The 18,954-nt window shown below is 46.8% G+C and overlaps 1 protein-coding gene across 1 annotated transcript; it reads right to left on the bottom strand.

The window, feature by feature from the left end:
- Positions 1-8,304: 8,304 nt before the first annotated feature.
- Positions 8,305-8,910, bottom strand: LOC135820269 (uncharacterized). The gene has a single exon (XM_065333585.1). It carries the CDS (start codon positions 8,908-8,910, stop codon positions 8,305-8,307), a length of 606 nt encoding a protein of 201 aa, XP_065189657.1.
- Positions 8,911-18,954: the final 10,044 nt, after the last annotated feature.

Genomic DNA, 18,954 nt, shown 5'->3' with positions numbered 1-18,954 from the left:
GATGGACATTCAATGATTGTATTGTGTGTGTGTTTCATTCAGAATCAGATCCGCTATCGTTGCTATAAGAGAAAATCTGTGGGTTCACATCCAGTGCATTTGTAGATTTGCGTGCTTTTCTCGCCACGGGCGCATACATGGGACATTGTGTGTGTGTGTGTGCGGCTTTTGGTACTAATATTCAGGTCTGTGCTTGCATGTGTGAACATGAAATTGTTCGGTTCTGTGCATGCTATTGCTATGTTGTATATTATTGTATGTATGTGTGCATTTCCACGAACAGTGTAGATGAGCGTGGAGATTGCATTCATCCCTCATCAACCACTTCCCCTTGGGCGGCTTACGAGAGTTTTTTCTGCGTACCTCTCATTTTTGTTTGTTTCTCGAGATGCTGCAGAAGACCAGGTTCGACCTTTATGGACCGCCATTCACCGACGGTGGGCTACACGATGCTGGAGGATCTAGATTCCAGTGAAAACCCAAGATTCCTTTGCTCCTGGACGCTCCGACGTGTCGTGATATCTGCCAGGTGCGCAGTAACTAGTATTTTCATCGCTACAGCGAGGACGACGCCGATCGGCAAACTCTCGCTCACAGCCATCACCAGCCTCTCAAAACCATCACTTGGCATCCCCCAGAGGTATAGGAGAAAGCCAAAACAGCTCTCAACAAACAAAAGCTAAGGACGATGGAAAGAGAGCATGTCAAAAAGAAGACGAACAGTATGAAGTTCAAATAGGTTTGAACACTCGTACCACCAACTATACCACTTTCAATAAATCGTGACGCCATTTTGTTTTAACACGCATACGGTCCATTACAAAGCGGAGGACGCACTGTGAACCAGTGGACAGTTGTCCTGACTACAAGTACAAGCATCATCGGTTGACTGAGTCAGCCCTAGCCCTAGGTCTTGCGATCATCTGACCTGTCACTGTCAGGAGCACCGTTTTCAATACAGTGCGTCCCCCGCCTTGTAACACACAGTCAGCTGATCAACATGCTAGAACCAAACGCACAGGTAAGCAAACACATAACATACGGAAATACCTGGAAATGAGGTTTTATATGCGGTGGGAATATGACAAAGAATAGAGATGTTGCGCACATCACACCACACGGCTGCTTGAAGACACACGCACCCACACACTATCAGAGTGTTATCAGCCTCCAGCTCGCTGCCAGCGTTCTATCATGGCGTACCTCTTTGTCCATTCTTTGGCTTTCCTTTCATACAAGTCGGGACTTGTTCTGAACATCGCTGCATCTTCATCATCCGTGTGCGCAGTGCACGAAAAGGGATCACTCAACATTTGAAGAATGGATTGGAGGATATCCTTTACTCCATACTCCGGCCACCAACCTCTGCTCGGTATCTGACTCAGTACGCAGAATGAACACACACGACCATCTGTCTTCAGTATCGGGTGCAGGGTTTTCGTTTTGAAGAACATTTTGGGCCAGTTCGACGGGGAGTCGTTTGCAAACATCATGGTTAGATGAAAAAGCCCACCTTCATACGGACTGCCTCCTGGTCCAGGCATACTTACTGTCCAGTGAAGGAAATCGTCAGTTACCGGTGCAGCATAGACATCAGCCATAGGATTTAGCTCCAGAAGCCTTGCCTCGGCTTTGAGGCTAGCCATTGACCTGGCCTGCACGTCTGACAGTTTGGCAAGGCTCTTCTCGATCTCAGCCATCCCGGGCTCAACTTGATGACGAGATCGCTGTCTGACTCAAGATAAACTGCTGACTGCTGGTGATCTGTCACGATGCTAGGCGCTAAATCACTACAACTTAGTACAAGTAGTAATTCTGCTAGTTTAACTGTTATCAACAGAAATGGTCTACATTGTAATATGCAACACTAGAGCATAGAGCAGCTCCAAAACAATTATAAATTTAATCGCAAAACACAGGAGGGAGGAACTGTATTGCAAATGCATAAATCGGCAAGTTTTATTTTGATTGTTTTGTGCTCTGGGCGTCTGGGTTGGATTCTAAAACATGTTGTTGTAGATGCACGGTCTCACGGTCTTTCTGCCTGGGTTCAAGTACCATAGATTAGAACTCGCGTATTGCCCACACGTAGCCTAAGAGGCTAAGTACGTCCAGCACTTCCAAACACCGTACGTCGCACGTGACTGCTGCATGCTGATGAAAAAAGGGGTACACGTGCAGAGTCCGTGCGCCTGCACTATTCAGTCACGTCACATGAACTGTACATAGGCATTTGAGCACCCACACAGCTCAGGCTGATACTTAGTAGCAATAGTATGACACTACAAACCATCAACACCCTTTTAGTCTTAGGGTATTTGGGTAGTATAGTGGGAAAACTACATTGCACCATTTAATGTGGAAGGAAATAATGAAGGCTTCTTCAATCTTCTACGTAAATCTCCACCTCAACTTCAAGGTCGATATGCCAGCCAGCTACAAGCTATTGTTGCTAACAGCCAGCTACACTGTATCTAGATATTACTGGCTATGAATCTGGTGGGCACTTTCGCGAACAGATGGTGGTGAGAGAAGAAGCGCTCTTTGCCAGAATTTGGCTGAGCGCGGAGTGGAACATGCGCTAGGTGTGTTCATGTATGTACTAGTCTACTGACAGGCGCGGCTAAGCAACACGTGATCTGGCCAGTATTGGGACATTCGCCTACTACATGACATCACAGACTTGGGCAGAACCCCGCCGCTTTTGTCGCAAGGCGCTAGTCTGTGGCGAGACTTGCCATGAATATCACCCCCTTGCAGTCCAGCAGCTGAGCTGCTGCTGCTGGCTGCTGCGCTGGTGCAGCTGCAGGGATTGCCAAGCTAAGAGTAAGAGTAAGATCGACCCAGTGACGTCAGTACAGCCAGGGCAGGGAGGGCGGGAGGGCAAGGGCGATGCTGCTAGTGTACTCCTAACTACATGTATGTACTAGTCACTAGTACTACTACTACTACTACTAGTAATGAAACTCCAAATAGCTGTATTGTGTAGACCAGGCTGAATAGTGACGGTCAATTATTCAGCCTTGCAAGCTGTTGAATGGTGTAATCCCAGCACAAGTTGCTATGGCTTCTGCCGTAGCATTGCTATCATCGCCTCCGGCGATGGGCGTCAAAGGTCAGGTCAGGTCAGTAATGACTACCCGCCACCTATCTTGATGAAGTTATTGGGGTTCTTATTAATTAGTACAGTGTTTTTTTGTAACTCGGATGGTGAGCCAATTAAATAATTGTGAAAAGAAGAAGGACAAAAGTTACGAGTTATGCTCTGTTACGTTGGTGGACAGTTAGTCATAACTCGTAACATTTTTCCTTCTTCTTTTCACAGTGTTATTTGGTTTGTTAGTGTTTTTCTCCTTTTGAATTAAGTTTATAGATTGAGCAGTTATCTTCAATTATAAAAAAATTGATTTGAAGTTTTTTGTTTGTTTTGGGTTTGAAATCCTTTATTTTACACATTCATTTTTCTGATTTCTTCTCCAGTGTATGATTTATTGGATTTTAAAACCATTATGTTAATTTGCCCGTAAAAGAGGCCTTGAATAAAAAAACTAAAAAAACTAGTGATGACTATGTATTGTATACAGTGGTTAGTTCTCTAATAACGACAGAATTTCCATGTGTGAGAATAAAGGGATGAGTATTGTGGGCGTACAGCGCGCGCGCGTGTGCGTGTGTGTTTGCGTGTGTGAGAGAGAGGGAGAGAGAGACAGAATGTGTGTGTGTGAGATTTGGAGAATATGTGTGTGTGTATATGTGTGTGAGATTTAGAAATTTTTTGTGTGTATGTGTGTGTGTGTATGTGTGTGTATGTGTGTGTGTGTGGTGTGTGTGTGTGGTGTGTGTGTGTGTGTGAGATGTGCCAGCTAGTTCCTGTTGTTGGGTACACTTATGCCTGATTGTGTTGGGTCTGTTGCCAACGGGCTCGGCTACTTGAAGGTGTAATGTTGTACCTGCCACCTTTGTTGGTTCCGGGTTCATATACTTTCTATTTGAAGTATACATACCTGTTAACCATGGACCGCTTCTGGCTAGATTAACTCTTGTGTAATCAATGGTGCTAGTGAAGCTTATATCAGCTCCACTGTGATTTAGCCACCCACACTAGTAGCAAGTATTACCTTCACTGGGGGCAGGAGTAACTGCAGTTGGATCACTGGACGGATACATGAATCAATCCTTTTCCTGCATCTTGTCCTCACCCACTTAATGAGGTTTTGTGACCCCATCAGTGGGATCATTTTCAAGTCCGCCAAGAGTTTTGGAGATTTCAGGGGGTGTCGGCCGTTGGGCGGTTCAATAGCCAATTGAGTCATCTTTCCAAGATCTGCATCATGTCACTTTCCAAAAGACTCCAGCAGCCTGCGTGGGTTGTTGGATGAGTTGGATTAACGGTGCTGCTTGGATGGTGTTTGCAGATGTGGGTTTGCTCTTTGTTTTGGTATTCCCTAGTTGACTTGATTCTTTATTAATGCGATTAATAGTATTAGTGAAGCGGACATTACAAAATGATGAATGAGAATACATGTATCTAAAATGGTTGTTCCTAATCGATTTTCTTGAGACTATCATCAGGGAAAATCGTCTCACAATAGAGGCTATACGGAGAAACAAACTACTTATAGGTTATCGGATAGTGGGAAGTATACAAGGTGAGGTGTGAAAAAAAACTAAAGTGGGAGAGAAGACGAAAGAAATTAGAAGAAAAGATGTGAGAGTGTTCTGACGGTGTGAGCTACTACATAAGGTGAGTGAACCTCACTCTATCACATTCACCTGCTTCCACGCCTTCATTTCACTCACCTTATGTAGTAGCTCACACCGTCAGAACACTCTCACATCTTTTCTTCTAATTTCTTTCGTCTTCTCTCCCACTTTAGTTTTTTTTTCACACCTCACCTTGTATACTTCCCACTATCCGATAACCTATAAGTAGTTTGTTTCTCCGTATAGCCTCTATTGTGAGACGATTTTCCCTGATGATAGTCTCAAGAAAATCGATTAGGAACAACCATTTTAGATACATGTATTCTCATTCATCATTTTGTAATGTCCGCTTCACTAATACTATTAATCGCATTAATAAAGTTATTGTCTCCTCGTCGCCTTTGACTTGATTCTTTTATTCTATTTTCTGATTGGATTTTACTGTTTATTTGATTTTTCCTATTAACTTGACTGGATTTTTCACCATTGTTTTATTTGCTTGCGCACTTCGAATTCTTCATCCCGTGCATCATCAAATTTGTTTTCAAATAAAGGCAAACTTTTAAGTACAGTCGGCGCTAAAAAATCCGGCCAATTCCATGGCATGGATACATGTACCCGATCTGAGCTGTACAGTGGTATGGTGCCTGTCGCATGCATGCGTCAGCAGTCTGAAGGGTGTCCACCAGGGAGTAGTAAAATACAGGGAGGTGACACGCCACTAATCGTGATTTTCGATGGGTGCCTCGGGCTTGTTATTTTTCTATCGCAAAAAAGGATGATCTCCTGAATCAATCTTGAGTATTTGTCGAAGAACTAAATTCCGTGAAAAGGTCTATCCATCTCATGGAACAGCATTTGTTTTGCTCTTGTGATGCATCTGTGTCATCGTCATATGGAAAGGTACCACCCTTCCGAAATTCGTCCCGATCGACGGCATGGAGCAATAGAACGAAGGTGATTTCCTTGAGAACAATACGTGTACGATTGGAGATGAAAAGCGAGTGCACCGATTTCGAAGTCGAAAAATCTCTAGGACACCACACGATCGGCACTAATTTCTTCTCAGTTGTGATCAACCAGTACTTCTCTACCTTCTTTGTGATGATGAGCATTTCATATTATGGTATGCTGGAGATTCGGGAGTTCACTTGTCGGAATGAAATGTTCCTAACTTTGTCAAGGATTGAAATGCGGGCTACGTCGTCGTAAACAGCTTGTATCGACACAGGAAAAATCCACGGCACGCAGGGATATCTCCCAAAGTGATACCACTCTTGCTGGACTTCTATCCTGACATAGTGGTAGTTTGGTCGACTACCAAACTTTGTGAAGGCAGACAATTGTCTGTCCTCGGGGAAAATTGCGATTCCGCGGCCGCGTTTTTTCGGCGTTTTTTGCGATTTTTAAACGATCGCGTTTTCCGCGATTTTCCCGCGTTTTTTCAACTTTTTTGGTGCACTACACGTACACACAGTGCACTGTTCGGTCAGCAACGTCTCATCGTGGCGGCTTTATACTCAAAATATGACGAGTGCTTACACCAGAGACTTGTAACTGATTGATTTCACTACATACTCACTGAAAATTGCCGCACATCAATATTATTCACCGCATATTTACCGCATATTTAGTAGTAGTAGTAGTATTTATTTTATTTACCATCGGATGCCTCAACAGTGATACACACAACTCTTAAGAGGGCCGATAACGGGATAAGTGGAAAGGAAAGGAAAAGAAAAGAAAAAATAGAAAAAATTGGAATTCAGACATCAAGCAGTACAGTAATCAAACACCAAGTCAACTTCAATCTTAGTACAAGAACTATCAAGATCATCGAGAAACTCAACAAAAAAAATATTTACCGCAAATTCACCGAGAATTATGCCATATTATGCCGCGTTTTTTGCGATTTTTTTCCGCAATTTTCCCCGGGGACAGAATTGTTGGAAATTCTCAGCGTGGAGTTTCTACGGGCTGCAGTAGGAGTCTCTTTGGCGGTAGGTATTTTACTACTCCCTGATCGAGAGAATCCTGATCCGCGCGCGTGTCTACACACTTCGGTACCCATAGTAGCCCAATCTCACCCGCTGGGTGAAAACGGTGCTGAGGCAATCGTCAAACTGGCCGTACAAGCTCGTGACACGTACACCTCCCTGTATTTTACTACTCCCTGGTGTCCACAGTAGCAGCACCATGCATGAGCACAGGGGTGAAAACAGTCCGCGCTGCACTCTGCCTGCTGAGTCGAGCAGAGCACCGAATGTGCAGAGTGCAGACCCTGCAGCAGCAGACCATGTACCATACACTAGGCTAATAGACTAGTGTAGTACTAGTAGTACTAGTAGTAGTGTACTAGCACTAGAACTAACTAATAATAATAATAATAATATTCAAATAATCTACGTGGAGATAAAAGTTTAATAATAGCAATGAAAAGTATGAATGCCGCAGACATCACCACGCAACATGACAATTTGTTCAAGGTTTGGTTTTGTGTGTTTCCAAAATCGATTTTCACGTTCCGATCATCAGTGGAAATACGGAACTAAAGAGATCAAGGGAAAAACAAAGGTTAAAAATCCAAAGAAGTGTGACACACGACGGGTAACTTGTGGTAAGTATTACAAAAAGTGAGAACTAAAATAAAGAGTAAGTGTGACAAACGGGCATGAAGCTGTTTGTTGAAGCTGTTTGTATTCGTACGCATAAGCCCGATTTGTGTAAGCAAAAAGAACATGTTTTAGCACTTAGGTTATTTTCGTGAGTTTGCACCCCGTGTTCATGAGTTGTTTCTGCACTGTTCATGCCCGTTTGTCACACTTACTCTTTATTTTAGTTCTCACTTTTTGTAATACTTACCACAAGTTACCCGTCGTGTGTCACACTTCTTTGGATTTTTAACCTTTGTTTTTCCCTTGATCTCTTTAGTTCCGTATTTCCACTGATGATCGGAACGTGAAAATCGATTTTGGAAACACACAAAACCAAACCTTGAACAAATTGTCATGTTGCGTGGTGATGTCTGCGGCATTCGTACTTTTCATTGCTATTAATAATAATATTACTTGTAGAAGTAGAAGTGGGAGTGCATGCGGCCACATACAGCTACTGGTAGCTAGCACAGCATTGGGCGAATTTTTTTGACGACGACTGCTCAACTCTACTGACTGAGTACTCAACTGTCTAGTAGTGAAGTGACGCCATACTCCCATAGGCGTATAATATCTGCTTTCTTGCTCGTTACAATTACAAAGCGGAGGACGCACTGTGAACCAGTGCTCCTATTTTCTTGACTACAAGCTGCATCGGTTGACTGAGCCAGCCCTAGGCCTAGGTCTTGCGATCATCTGACCTGTCACTGTCAGGAGCACCGTTTTCAATACAGTGCGTCCCCCGCCTTGTAACACACTGTCAGCCGATCAACATGCATGCTAGAACCAAACGCACAGGTAAGCAAACACATAACATACGGAAATACCTGGAAATGAGGTTTTATATGCGGTTGGAATATGACAAAGAATAGAGATGTTGCGCACATCACACCACACGGCTGCTTGAAGACACACGCACCCACACACTATCAGAGTGTTACTAGTATCAGCCTCCAGCTCGCTGCCAGCGTTCTATCATGGCGTACCTCTGTGTCCATTCTTTGGCTTTCCTTTCATACAAGTCGGGACTTGTTGTGAACATCGCTGCATCTTCATCATCCGGGTGCGCGGCGCACGAAAACGGATCACTCAACATTTTAAAGATGGATTTGAGGATACGCCTTACTCCATAAACGAACCAGAATCCTTTGTCGAACGGTAACCCATTCAGTATACAGTAGGTACATGCACGACCATCTGTATTCACTATCGGGTGCAGGGTTTTCGTTTTGAAGACTATTTTGGGATCGTTCAACGGAAAGTCGTTTGGAAACATCACGGTTAGATGAAAAAGCCCACCTTCATACGGAGTTCCTGCTGGTCCAGATATGCTTGCCGTCCAGTGAAGGAAATCGTCAGTTACCGGTGCAGCATAGATATCAGGCAGTGGATTACGCTCCAGAACCCTTGCATCGGCTTCGAGGAAAGCTCTTGCCTCGGCTTTAAGGAAAGCCCTTGACTCGGCTTCGCGGAAAGCCCTTGCCGCGGCTTCGAGGAAAGCCTTTGCCATGGCCTGCAACTCTGCCAGTTCGGCAAGGCTCTTCTCAGCCATCCTGGGCTCAACTTGATGACGAGATCGCTGTCTGACTCAAGATAAACTGCTGACTGCTGGTGATCTGTCACGATTCTAGGCGCCAGGCCAAATCCCTACAAGTAGCAATTCTGCTAGTTTAACTGTTATCAACAGAAATGGTCTACACTGTTACAGTGTAATATGCAACACCAGAGCATAGAGCAGCTGCAGAACAATTATAAATTTAATCGCAAAACAGGGAAGAACTGTACTGCAAATGCATAAATCGGCGAGTTTTAAAGCGTTCTATTTGATTGGTTTGTGCTCTGGGCGTCTGGGTTGGATTCTAAAACATGTTGTTGTAGATGCACGGTCTCACGGTCTTTCTGCCTGGGTTCAAGTACCATAGATTAGAACTCGCTTATTGCCGACAAGTAGCCTAAGTGCGTCCAGCACTTCCAAACACCGTATACGCGTACGTCGCACGTGTAAACTGCGGATGAAAAAGGGGTACACGTGCAGAGTCCGTGCGCCTGCACTATTCAGTCACGTCACGAACTGTACATAGGCATTTGAGCACCCACGCAGCTCCGGCTGATACTTAGTAGCAATAGTATGATACTACAAACCATCAACACCCTCTTGAGTTACATGTATATGGGGAGTGTAGTGGGAAAACTACACATTGCACCATTTAATGTGGAAGAAAATATTGGAGGCTTCTTATCAATCTTCTACGTCAATCTCCACCTCAACTTCAAGGTCGATATGCCAGCCAGCTACAAGCTATTGTTGCTAACACAGCCAGCTACTGACTCTGTAGCTGGATATTATCGGCTATGAATCTAGTGGGCACTTTAGCGAACAGATGGTGGTGAGAGAAGAAGCGCTCTTTGCCAGAATTTGGCTGAGCGCGGAGTGGAACATGCGCTAGGTGTGTATATACTACGCTACTGACAGGCGCTAAGCAACACGTGATCTGGCCAGTGTTGGGGACATTCGCCCACTACATGACATCACAGATTTGGGCAGAACCCCGCCGCTTTTGTCGCCAGCCGCTAGTCTGTGGCGAGACTTGTCATGAATATCACCCCCTTGCAGTCCAGCAGCTGAGCTGCTGCTGCTGAGCTGCTGCGCTGGTGCAGGGATTGCCAAGATCAAGATCGACCCAGTGACGTCAGTACAGCCAGGGCAGGGAGGGCGGGAGGGCAAGGGCGATGCTGCTAGTGTACTCCTGACTATGTACTAGTCTAGTAGTGACTAATACTACACTGTACTAGCAATGACTACCTGCCACCTAAGTCCTTTCTTGATGAAGTAAAGTTATTGTTGTTCTTTTTTTCTTAGTACAGTGTTATTTTGTTTTGTTATTGTTTTTCTCCTTTTGAATTGAGTTTATTGATAGAAATTCGACGAGGAGACAATAATTTAATATGGCAATAAGTAGGACGAGCTGAAGCGACATGTGGACTACTTTATTAACAATGTAAGCGATGGAGACGATGCAAGATGGCTGTGCATAGCTGTTGTTCTACGCCAAATTACCTACTCTTGCTGGTACCAAAGTGCTATATTGCGAATTTCGTGGACGAACCACTCTAGTCACTTGTGGCTACTGAGCAACACTACTAGGTGAGATTTTTCAATTTGACAAAAATTGTTTTGTTTGAGAACTGACAGTGGTAGTCATTAGACTCAGTAGGTGTCTCTCTGCTGCTTCTTTCCCTTCATCGGTAGGGTTGTGCTTGAAGTAAAAATAAATAGAAAATGTGGAACAAAAATCTGATCATGTAGTTCGAATTTCAACTTCAAAGTATGTGTACATCAAATCATAAAATTTTCAAGGTGGTGCTGTGCATTGAAAAAGACTGGGAGCTGGCAGCAATGGAAAGGGTAGAAACGAAACCGGTAATGTAGAGTATTCATAAGGTAGAGGGAGCTGAAAACGGGAGAAGAGTAGTGAGCATTTCAGTTCGAAGTAGTGTCAATAGACAGCATGGTGTTGCATACGTTGTGAATATTGTGTGAATCTAATAATTGGCGGAGGGTAGTGATTAAGTAGAGCATTGTTACAATACAATGTACTTTTTGAGCAGATAGAAATCAATATCACGGCATGGTTTAGACAGAAACCCATAAATGTCACGAAATTGCTAATCCAAAATTATAATATTATCCCCTGAGTAGTATTTTTTATTATGGTGTTCTCCTGTGTTTACATGCTGTTGCAAACCACCAGTTCTCAATTGGGAAAGGCCTTCGCGCTTATGGCATTGTATTCGTCGCAATGTTGTCTTTCGACTCCGCCGTACCGCTGATGTTGCTGCATGGCATACGCTATATGCGCTGTGTGTGTTTTGCTGTATACGCTGTTATGTCCAGTGTTATATGCGTATGTTTTTGCATGTACGCTGTTCTTGCATGCTATAAATAGCTGGTGTTATTAGTGTTCATTGTTAATTATTCGATGAAGTGAAATATACTGTCTAAAGGAAAAGAGTTGTCCTCGTGCTGTGTGGTCGTACGATCCTGACAATTTAGAGAATCTTAGAGGGTTCACAATATTTGGCGACCACGCCAGGATAGGAGCGAGCATGGCAGAGGAACTATGGAACAATTTGGAAGCCAGCTTTATCGACAATGGAGAGCGGTTAGGATTAGAAGGCGAGTTGTTGAAGGTACATGTGGAGCAGAGGCTCCAACAGTACGCAGAGCGTGAGGAGCGCAGTGCCAGACGGCGAGAGGAGGCGCTCCGCACCGAGTTTGCAAAAACACTAAAGGAGATTAACGAGCGGATCGCCAATGCGCATGAGGGTGAGGGTAAAGCCGCGATGGGAGGTACAGAGGAATCTCCCAGTCACAGCGGTGGGCGTCAACCGTTGATGAAAATCCCCTCATATGATGGAACGCAGCCATTGGAGCGTTATCTTGACCTGTTCGAGGACATCTGTTCCAAGAACGAGTTCGAAGAAAGCGAATGGCTGCTGCGACTGCGCATCGCGCTAGCGGGTAGCAAAGCGGAGAGGATATGTATTGGATGCAATAATTACGAGGAAGCAAAACGAGAGTTGCTTGCCTCGCTCGGAAAGACTCCGGATAAAGCGTGGAAGACATTGCTGACAGGCAAGCAGCGGTCAGATGAGTCGTTTCATCAATACGTTGTCCGTGTTTGCCGAGAGGTAGAGGTGTGGGCCACACTCGCTATGACAGAAGATGGCGAGGTGGACACCAAGTATAGCGCCGATATAGGAAAAATGTCACCGGTGCTGCAAGCAATGGCAAAGCAGGTAATCTTGGAGCAATGCGGACCTGAGATGAAGACGTACCTGGTCGAACGGCAGTGCTACGGGATGTCACTGCGCCAGGTACAGGAGCACAGCGCGTCTTACCAGGTCGCGCACGGACGACAGGGTGATACTGCCAGGAAGCCAGTAGAACGATCCGTGCCAAGGCCCACGGCGTCGGCACAGTGCATGGCGATATCGGTCGCAGATGCAGAGAAGCAGCTAAATTCTCTGCCACAGGAAGGGAGAAAGGGTTTTCTGCAGCGAGAGAGACTCTGCTGGAACTGCCTTAAGTATGGCCATATGGCCAGAGAATGTCGGTCAGGCTCGAGATGCACGAAATGCCAGAGGAAACACCACCTGCTAATACATGATGTGTTGGATAGAGCAGGTTACAGCCGGGAGAAACCGACTGAGATAGTTACGGAGAAGAATGTTGGGTCGTGCTGTCTACACTCGCCAAGTGTGCGGCTGATGACCGGAGTGGCACGAGTTGAGGGAAGAACTCGAAACGCGAAGGTTCGCGTGTTCCTGGACTCGGGTGCTGAGGCGTCATTCGTGACTGCAGCGTTGGTGTCAGCAATCGATGCAGAACACGTTGGGGTTGAAAATGTAGAGGTGAAGCCGTTCGGCGCGGAACCAACCCAACAGCGCATGGATAAGTACGCCATCACGATCCAGGGTAGCTCTGCTAGCATTCGGGTACGCGCGTTCGTGAAACCAACGCTTGAGCTGGACCTGAAGTGCGCAAGTCGCAGACCATTGCGCAGTGGCACAGTTGGGGAGTCGAGCTGAGTGACAAGCCTCAACAAGGGACATCAGACGAAATACATATGCTGATTGGTGCAGACTATATCAACGCGGTACTGCACAGCAAGAAGGAAGTTAATGGTGAGACGGTGTGGAACACAGAGATAGGTAATGTATTATCTGGTCCAGCGTCTGCACCAAGTCGAAACAGTCAGCCGGTGACCGTGTCATGTGTCACAGCCCACATTGAACAACTATGGCAGTTGGATGAACCTCCAGAACAACATCAGCACCTGCCATCGTTCCCGCTATGTCGCCAGGGCAGCGGGTACCAAGTGGGTCTCTTGTGGCGAAATGAGCGTCGCCCAACGGATAACTTTGCTCAAGCTAGAGTCATCGCAACGCGGCTTCTTGAAAAGCTGAAGAGGAATGGGAAGCGTGCGCTCTATGATGATGTGCTGATCAGGGAGTACCGCGAGCTTGGAGCAATTGAGCTGGAGCCATGTGAGAGCGATGCCGGGTACTATGTACCGCATCATGGTGTATTCCGCGAGCACGCTGCAACCACGAAGTTAAGAGTGGTGTTCAATGCCTCGGCGACGGCTCCAGATGGCAAGTCGTTGAACGACATGGTTGACCCTGGACCGTCGCTATTGCCGAGTCTCGCAGGTATGCTATTACGGTTCCGTGAATATAAGAGCGCGCTGCAAGCGGACATCCGCAAGGCTTTCTTCATGGTCGCGGTTAATCCCGAAGACCGTCCGTACCTGCATTTCTTGTGGCCCGGTCGAAGCGACAGCGATGAACTGTTAACCTGGAGGCTAACGAAACTGCCATTTGGCGTAAACTGCTCGCCGTACATGCTTACTGCGGTGATTCAGCATCACTTGAAGGAGCTACGGGCGTTGTCTGCACCCAAAGAGCGAGATCGTATTGATCTCTTGCTCACGAGTTTCTACGTTGGCGATTTGGTCTCTAGTGTCTCAAATGCCTCGGAAGCCAAGGAGATGCAAGAGTTCAGCGTGCGTGTGCTTACGGATGCTGGCATGGAGTTACGCAAGTGGCGAGGCAACGAAATCCCGTGCGATCCAGAGGCCGGAGATAAATTCCTCGGTCTGAAATGGAAAACCAGTGATGACTTGCTCAGCATAGCAGCGCTAGGCGAGTCCGAAAGGCCGTCTGTTTGGACCCAGCGATCCCTCCTCAAGTGTGTTGCATCAGTGTTTGATCCGCTAGGTCTAGCAGCACCGGCAGTTGTGCCGGGAAAGATACTGCTACAGCAAGCCTGGAAAGTCGGAGGCGACTGGGATGATATGTTGCCTGATGGCATCGCAGCCGCATGTGCGCAATGGTGGGGAGAGTTGGCCGAAGTGGTGAGCATTGACATACCACGTTGGATTTGCTGCAATCTTGACACGCCGATTGCGCTTCATGCCTTCGCCGATGCCAGTGAGAAAGCGTTTGGATGTTGTTTGTATGCCGTCGTCAATGGACAGTCGCACTTGGTATTTGCCAAGGCCAAAGTGGCACCTGTGTCTCCGCCCACGTTAGCCCGCCTTGAGTTACAAGCAGTATGTCTAGCGGCTCGCTACGCTGAGTTTGTGGTGAAGGAGCTGCGTGTGACCGTCACGCAAGTCTATGGCTGGACTGACAGTCTCACTACCGTTCATTGGATCAGTAATCCATCGTACAAATGGAAAACATTTGTGGCTAACCGCGTCAGTCAAGTCCAAGAGATATCGAAGAAGGTTGGCATTGTGTGGAACCATTGCCCGGGCCTTCACAACCCAGCAGATTTACCGTCGCGTGGGAGTAGTGCACAGCAGATCCGTAGTCCGTTCTGGAGGGGCGGACCAACCTGGATCACGGAGCCCAATGACTGGCCCACCGCATCCTCAACCGCAGCTACAGATGAGTCCAGTGTAGAGGTACGAGTGTCAGCCACCACTTGTAGTCGAGAATCTGATAAGGAATGGTGGCTCCGATTCAGTAAATGGTCGAGGGCACAGGGCATGGTGACTCGGATGTTGCAGTGGAAGCACACTGAGCCTCGTGCTGAACTCTATTTTGCAGCAGACAACGTATTGTACCGCATCGTTCAAGCCGCATGTTTCGCTGAGGATCTTGAGCTGATCAAGCAAGGTCAACCAGTGAAGCCTGGGTCGAAGGTGTATCAGCTTGCACCGTTTCTGGATGAGCATGGAGTGCTCAGAGCTGGGGGACGACTTCAGCACAGCGAGTTGGCGTATGGAGCCAAGCACCCAGTCCTGTTAGGCAAACATCATCTGACCGAGTTGCTGTTGGAGAAAATGCATGTTGAAAGGATGCACCAAGGTGTAGAAGGAGTCTTGTCGTTCATCCGTCAGAAATTTTGGATTATCGGTGGTCGACGGGCGCTACGCAACATTACTCAGCGATGTGTTACATGCTGCCGCTACAAGGCTAAGGCTGCCTCAGAAGTCTGCCCGCCGCTGCCGGAAGACCGAGTTGTTCACGAGAGGCCGTTCGCAACTACCGGCATCAACTATGCTGGTCCGTTGTACGTGCGCCGTGGTGAGTCATCTCCGAAGGTATGGATAGCATTGTTTGTGTGTGCCACCACCAGAGCAGTTCACTTGGAGGTGGTCGATAGTTTAAGTACTGAGTCATTCTTGATAGCATTTCGGAAGTTTGTCGCGAGACGTAGTTTGCCGTCTCGGATCAGGTCTGACAACGCTACAACGTTCAAGGCGGCATCTGACAAACTGAGTGTGCCATGGATGTTCAATCCTCCAGCTGCACCATGGCATGGAGGATTCTATGAGAGAATGGTTGGTACAGTGAAGAGTGCCTTGAAAAAGGTAATGGGAACAGCGTTTCTGAAGGTCCAGGAGCTTGAGACCCTCTTGTATGAGGTTGAAGCAGTGGTGAATAGTCGTCCGCTAACTTATGTGTCTGATAGCCTGGATGAGCCACCAGTAACCCCTGCAATGATGATGGGTGACATCTGGATGTCGTCAGAGAAGCCAGCAGGTACCCTGGACGCTGCGCAGATGTCATCGAGATTGCGTTACCTCAGTCGGACACTGGAGCATGTCAAAATCGTTGGGAGGTGGAGTACCAGTCAGCTGAACAAACACCAACAGACCATGTCGCGCCCTTTAGCTGTGGGTGATGTGGTCTTTGTTCTCGATGATACCAAGCGCAAACAGTTCTGGCGTTTGGGACGGATCATCGAGTTATTCCCTGGTCGAGATGGTAAGCGTCGTGTTGCCAAGGTTAAGTTGAGTACCAGTACCCTGTTGAGGCCGATCCAAAGGTTAGTGCCGTTAGAAGTATCGTCACAGGACGTGGCTCCTGGGCCTGCAGATACCGCTCAACCTGCTATCGTCCCTCAGCAGCCAGCGTATGAACCGTCAGCACCGTTACCATCACCACGGCAGCAGGAGATGACACGTTCTGGGCGCATAGTCAGAGCCCCGGATCGTTTTTGACTTGTGTGCATTGTTGTACGGCGGTGAGAAGCCCTTTGGTGGGGAGAATGTTGCAAACCACCAGTTCTCAATTGGGAAAGGCCTTCGCGCTTATGGCATTGTATTCGTCGCAATGTTGTCTTTCGACTCCGCCGTACCGCTGATGTTGCTGCATGGCATACGCTATATGCGCTGTGTGTTTTTTGCTGTATACGCTGTTATGTCCAGTGTTATATGCGTATGTTTTTGCATGTACGCTGTTTTTGCATGCTATAAATAGCTGGTGTTATTAGTGTTCATTGTTAATTATTCGATGAAGTGAAATATACTGTCTAAAGGAAAAGAGTTGTCCTCGTGCCGTGTGGTCGTACGATCCTGACAATTTAGAGAATCTTAGAGGGTTCACAACACATGCAGAGCCTTGACGTTGCTGGACGAACGACAATATAAATTACATAAACATGTAGCTCATGATGTGGAATGACTGCCGTATCGCATTGCCAACGCAAACCCATCCTGTGTCAGTGCAGCCATCCAGCAACTTCAACTCCCCGGACCAGATGCCGCTGCAGCTGAACGCCATGCCGATGGAAAGCCAGGAGTTGATAGCGAAGCATTCTGGTCTGCACAGTACAAGGCAAAGAACAATTATGAATTATAACGCATTGTAATCCTTCCCACACTTCTTTGTAAAAACAAACAAACAGTGCCATTATCACAACACTTGATCAAGCATCTTGATGGAGGTACTTTCCATTGTGCTGGCCCCGCATCTGCACCAGGAAGACCATGTACACTTACACGTATCTTGTGTGTGTCCGGGCGTGTGTGTTTGTGTATTCGTCTGTGCACACGTGTGTGTGTGTGGGTGTGGGTCATACGCACATGTGTATGGGTAGGAGTTTGTGTGGCGAAGGACTAAAAAGGGACCGTCACTTAATTTTTGCCGACTACCCGCCAAAAAAATCTTTTCGTTTCACGTGTCAGACACGTCCGCGAGCGCGTACGACTCGCGCTCGCCCGCGCTACCTTTCACGTCAGGCAATCTGTTCACGCCACATGGCTGGATAGCGCGTACATATGGAAACATGATTGAAGACTTGCAAAATCAATTTTTTTCCAAGTCCAGGCGCTAGGCCTAGGCAGTACTAATGCCTAATGGCAGCTGACTTTATTTTCGGAGAAACACTACTCATTGTAGTAAAAAGTAACAATGAATAGCGATATCATCTAGGAAGGATCGCTACCCTAACGCGAAGGAAAGGCCTTGCGCGGCTGCTCTACGAAGTGTTGAAGAAAGGCTCATCAAAGTTAGTTGGTGGACGAGCAACTCGCTGGCGCCGGAAAACTTGGCCCCCAACGATGGTGTTTGGTGAATCATCAAGCATAATGTCTTGTAGCAGTGTTCACCGAGGAAGGAGAACGCTCTAGCCGCTGCTGTTGTCCGTTTCATCCACGTTGGGCGTTAGCTGCACCGCGCCTATTGTGTTTTAGTATTCCATGGACACACATTAGCATTCAGAGCGATTGTGGAGCCACAATTTACTTCACACAGCGTTGTATTGTCCACGAGCGCAAACTTCATTATCAGCAGTAACTGTTACTCTTCATCCTACATGTAGACTTGGAGTATACACGGCCTTGTCACGACAGCGACAGCTCTACAGAGTGTTCAAGTGAGAAACATTAATTTCTATTGTTGGTGGACGAATAAATGGCTGGTTCCGAAAAAACGCGGCCTGCACCGATGGTGTTTGGTGGATCATCAAACAGGGTGACCAGCAGTGTTCACCGAGGAAGGAGAATGCACTCGCCACCACTCCGATTCATCCAAGTGGGCGTTAGCTGCGCCGCGCCTATTGTGTTTTAGTATTCCATGGACGCACACTAGCGTTCTCAGCACAACATATCTTCATGCGGCGTTGCACTGTCCAAGAGCAGAAACGTCAGCAGTGACCCATCATCATACATGTAGATTTGGAGTATACACACCATGCGCCAATGGGCCTTGGCACAACAGCGGCAGCTCTACGGAGTGTTCAAGTGAGAAACATTTGTTTCGACTTTTGGTGGACGAACAAATCGTCGGTGCCGAAAAACGTGGCCTGCGCCGATGGTGCTTGAAACATCAAACATGGTATGTGGTGACTGTCAGTGTTGATCGAGGAAGGAGAACACTCAGGCCGTCGACCGTTCATCCATTTCGTTAGCTGCACCAAGTCTATTGTGTCCTTGTATTCCATGGGCACACAATCATGAAGCATGGCGTCTGAGCTGTGTTCACAGAGCGGAAAGATGCTCTTGCTGCTATCTTATCTGTCCTGTGTATTCCCAAGTGCCGAAGGCTCACAACGATGGTGTTGGACAAGTCAGATAAAATAGAGTCAACGTAAGTACGCATGTGTACTCTTACTGACTGAAACATAAGCGGGGTGTAAGAGCTAATTCAAATGGTGTCGTGACATTCTCATGTACGAGGTTAGTGTGTAGTACTTGTTACGTACTGAATTCTGTGACTTTGTTTTGTCTCCATATACTGCATGCATTCACGTTTCACAGTTATCAGTTTGACCCTAAGTTCATGTCTGTTATCCCGT

This window comes from Sycon ciliatum, chromosome 6 (assembly GCF_964019385.1).
Source record: "Sycon ciliatum chromosome 6, ocSycCili1.1, whole genome shotgun sequence".
In the NCBI taxonomy this organism is placed as follows: domain Eukaryota; kingdom Metazoa; phylum Porifera; class Calcarea; order Leucosolenida; family Sycettidae; genus Sycon; species Sycon ciliatum.
Note: the sequence above shows the minus strand (reverse complement) of the source record. Positions and strands in the feature narration are given on the sequence as shown.

Bases quoted from the DNA above. Each gene is read 5' to 3' on its own strand.
- LOC135820269 (XM_065333585.1), bottom strand. From the start codon at position 8,910: ATGGCTGAGAAGAGCCTTGCCGAACTGGCAGAGTTGCAGGCCATGGCA.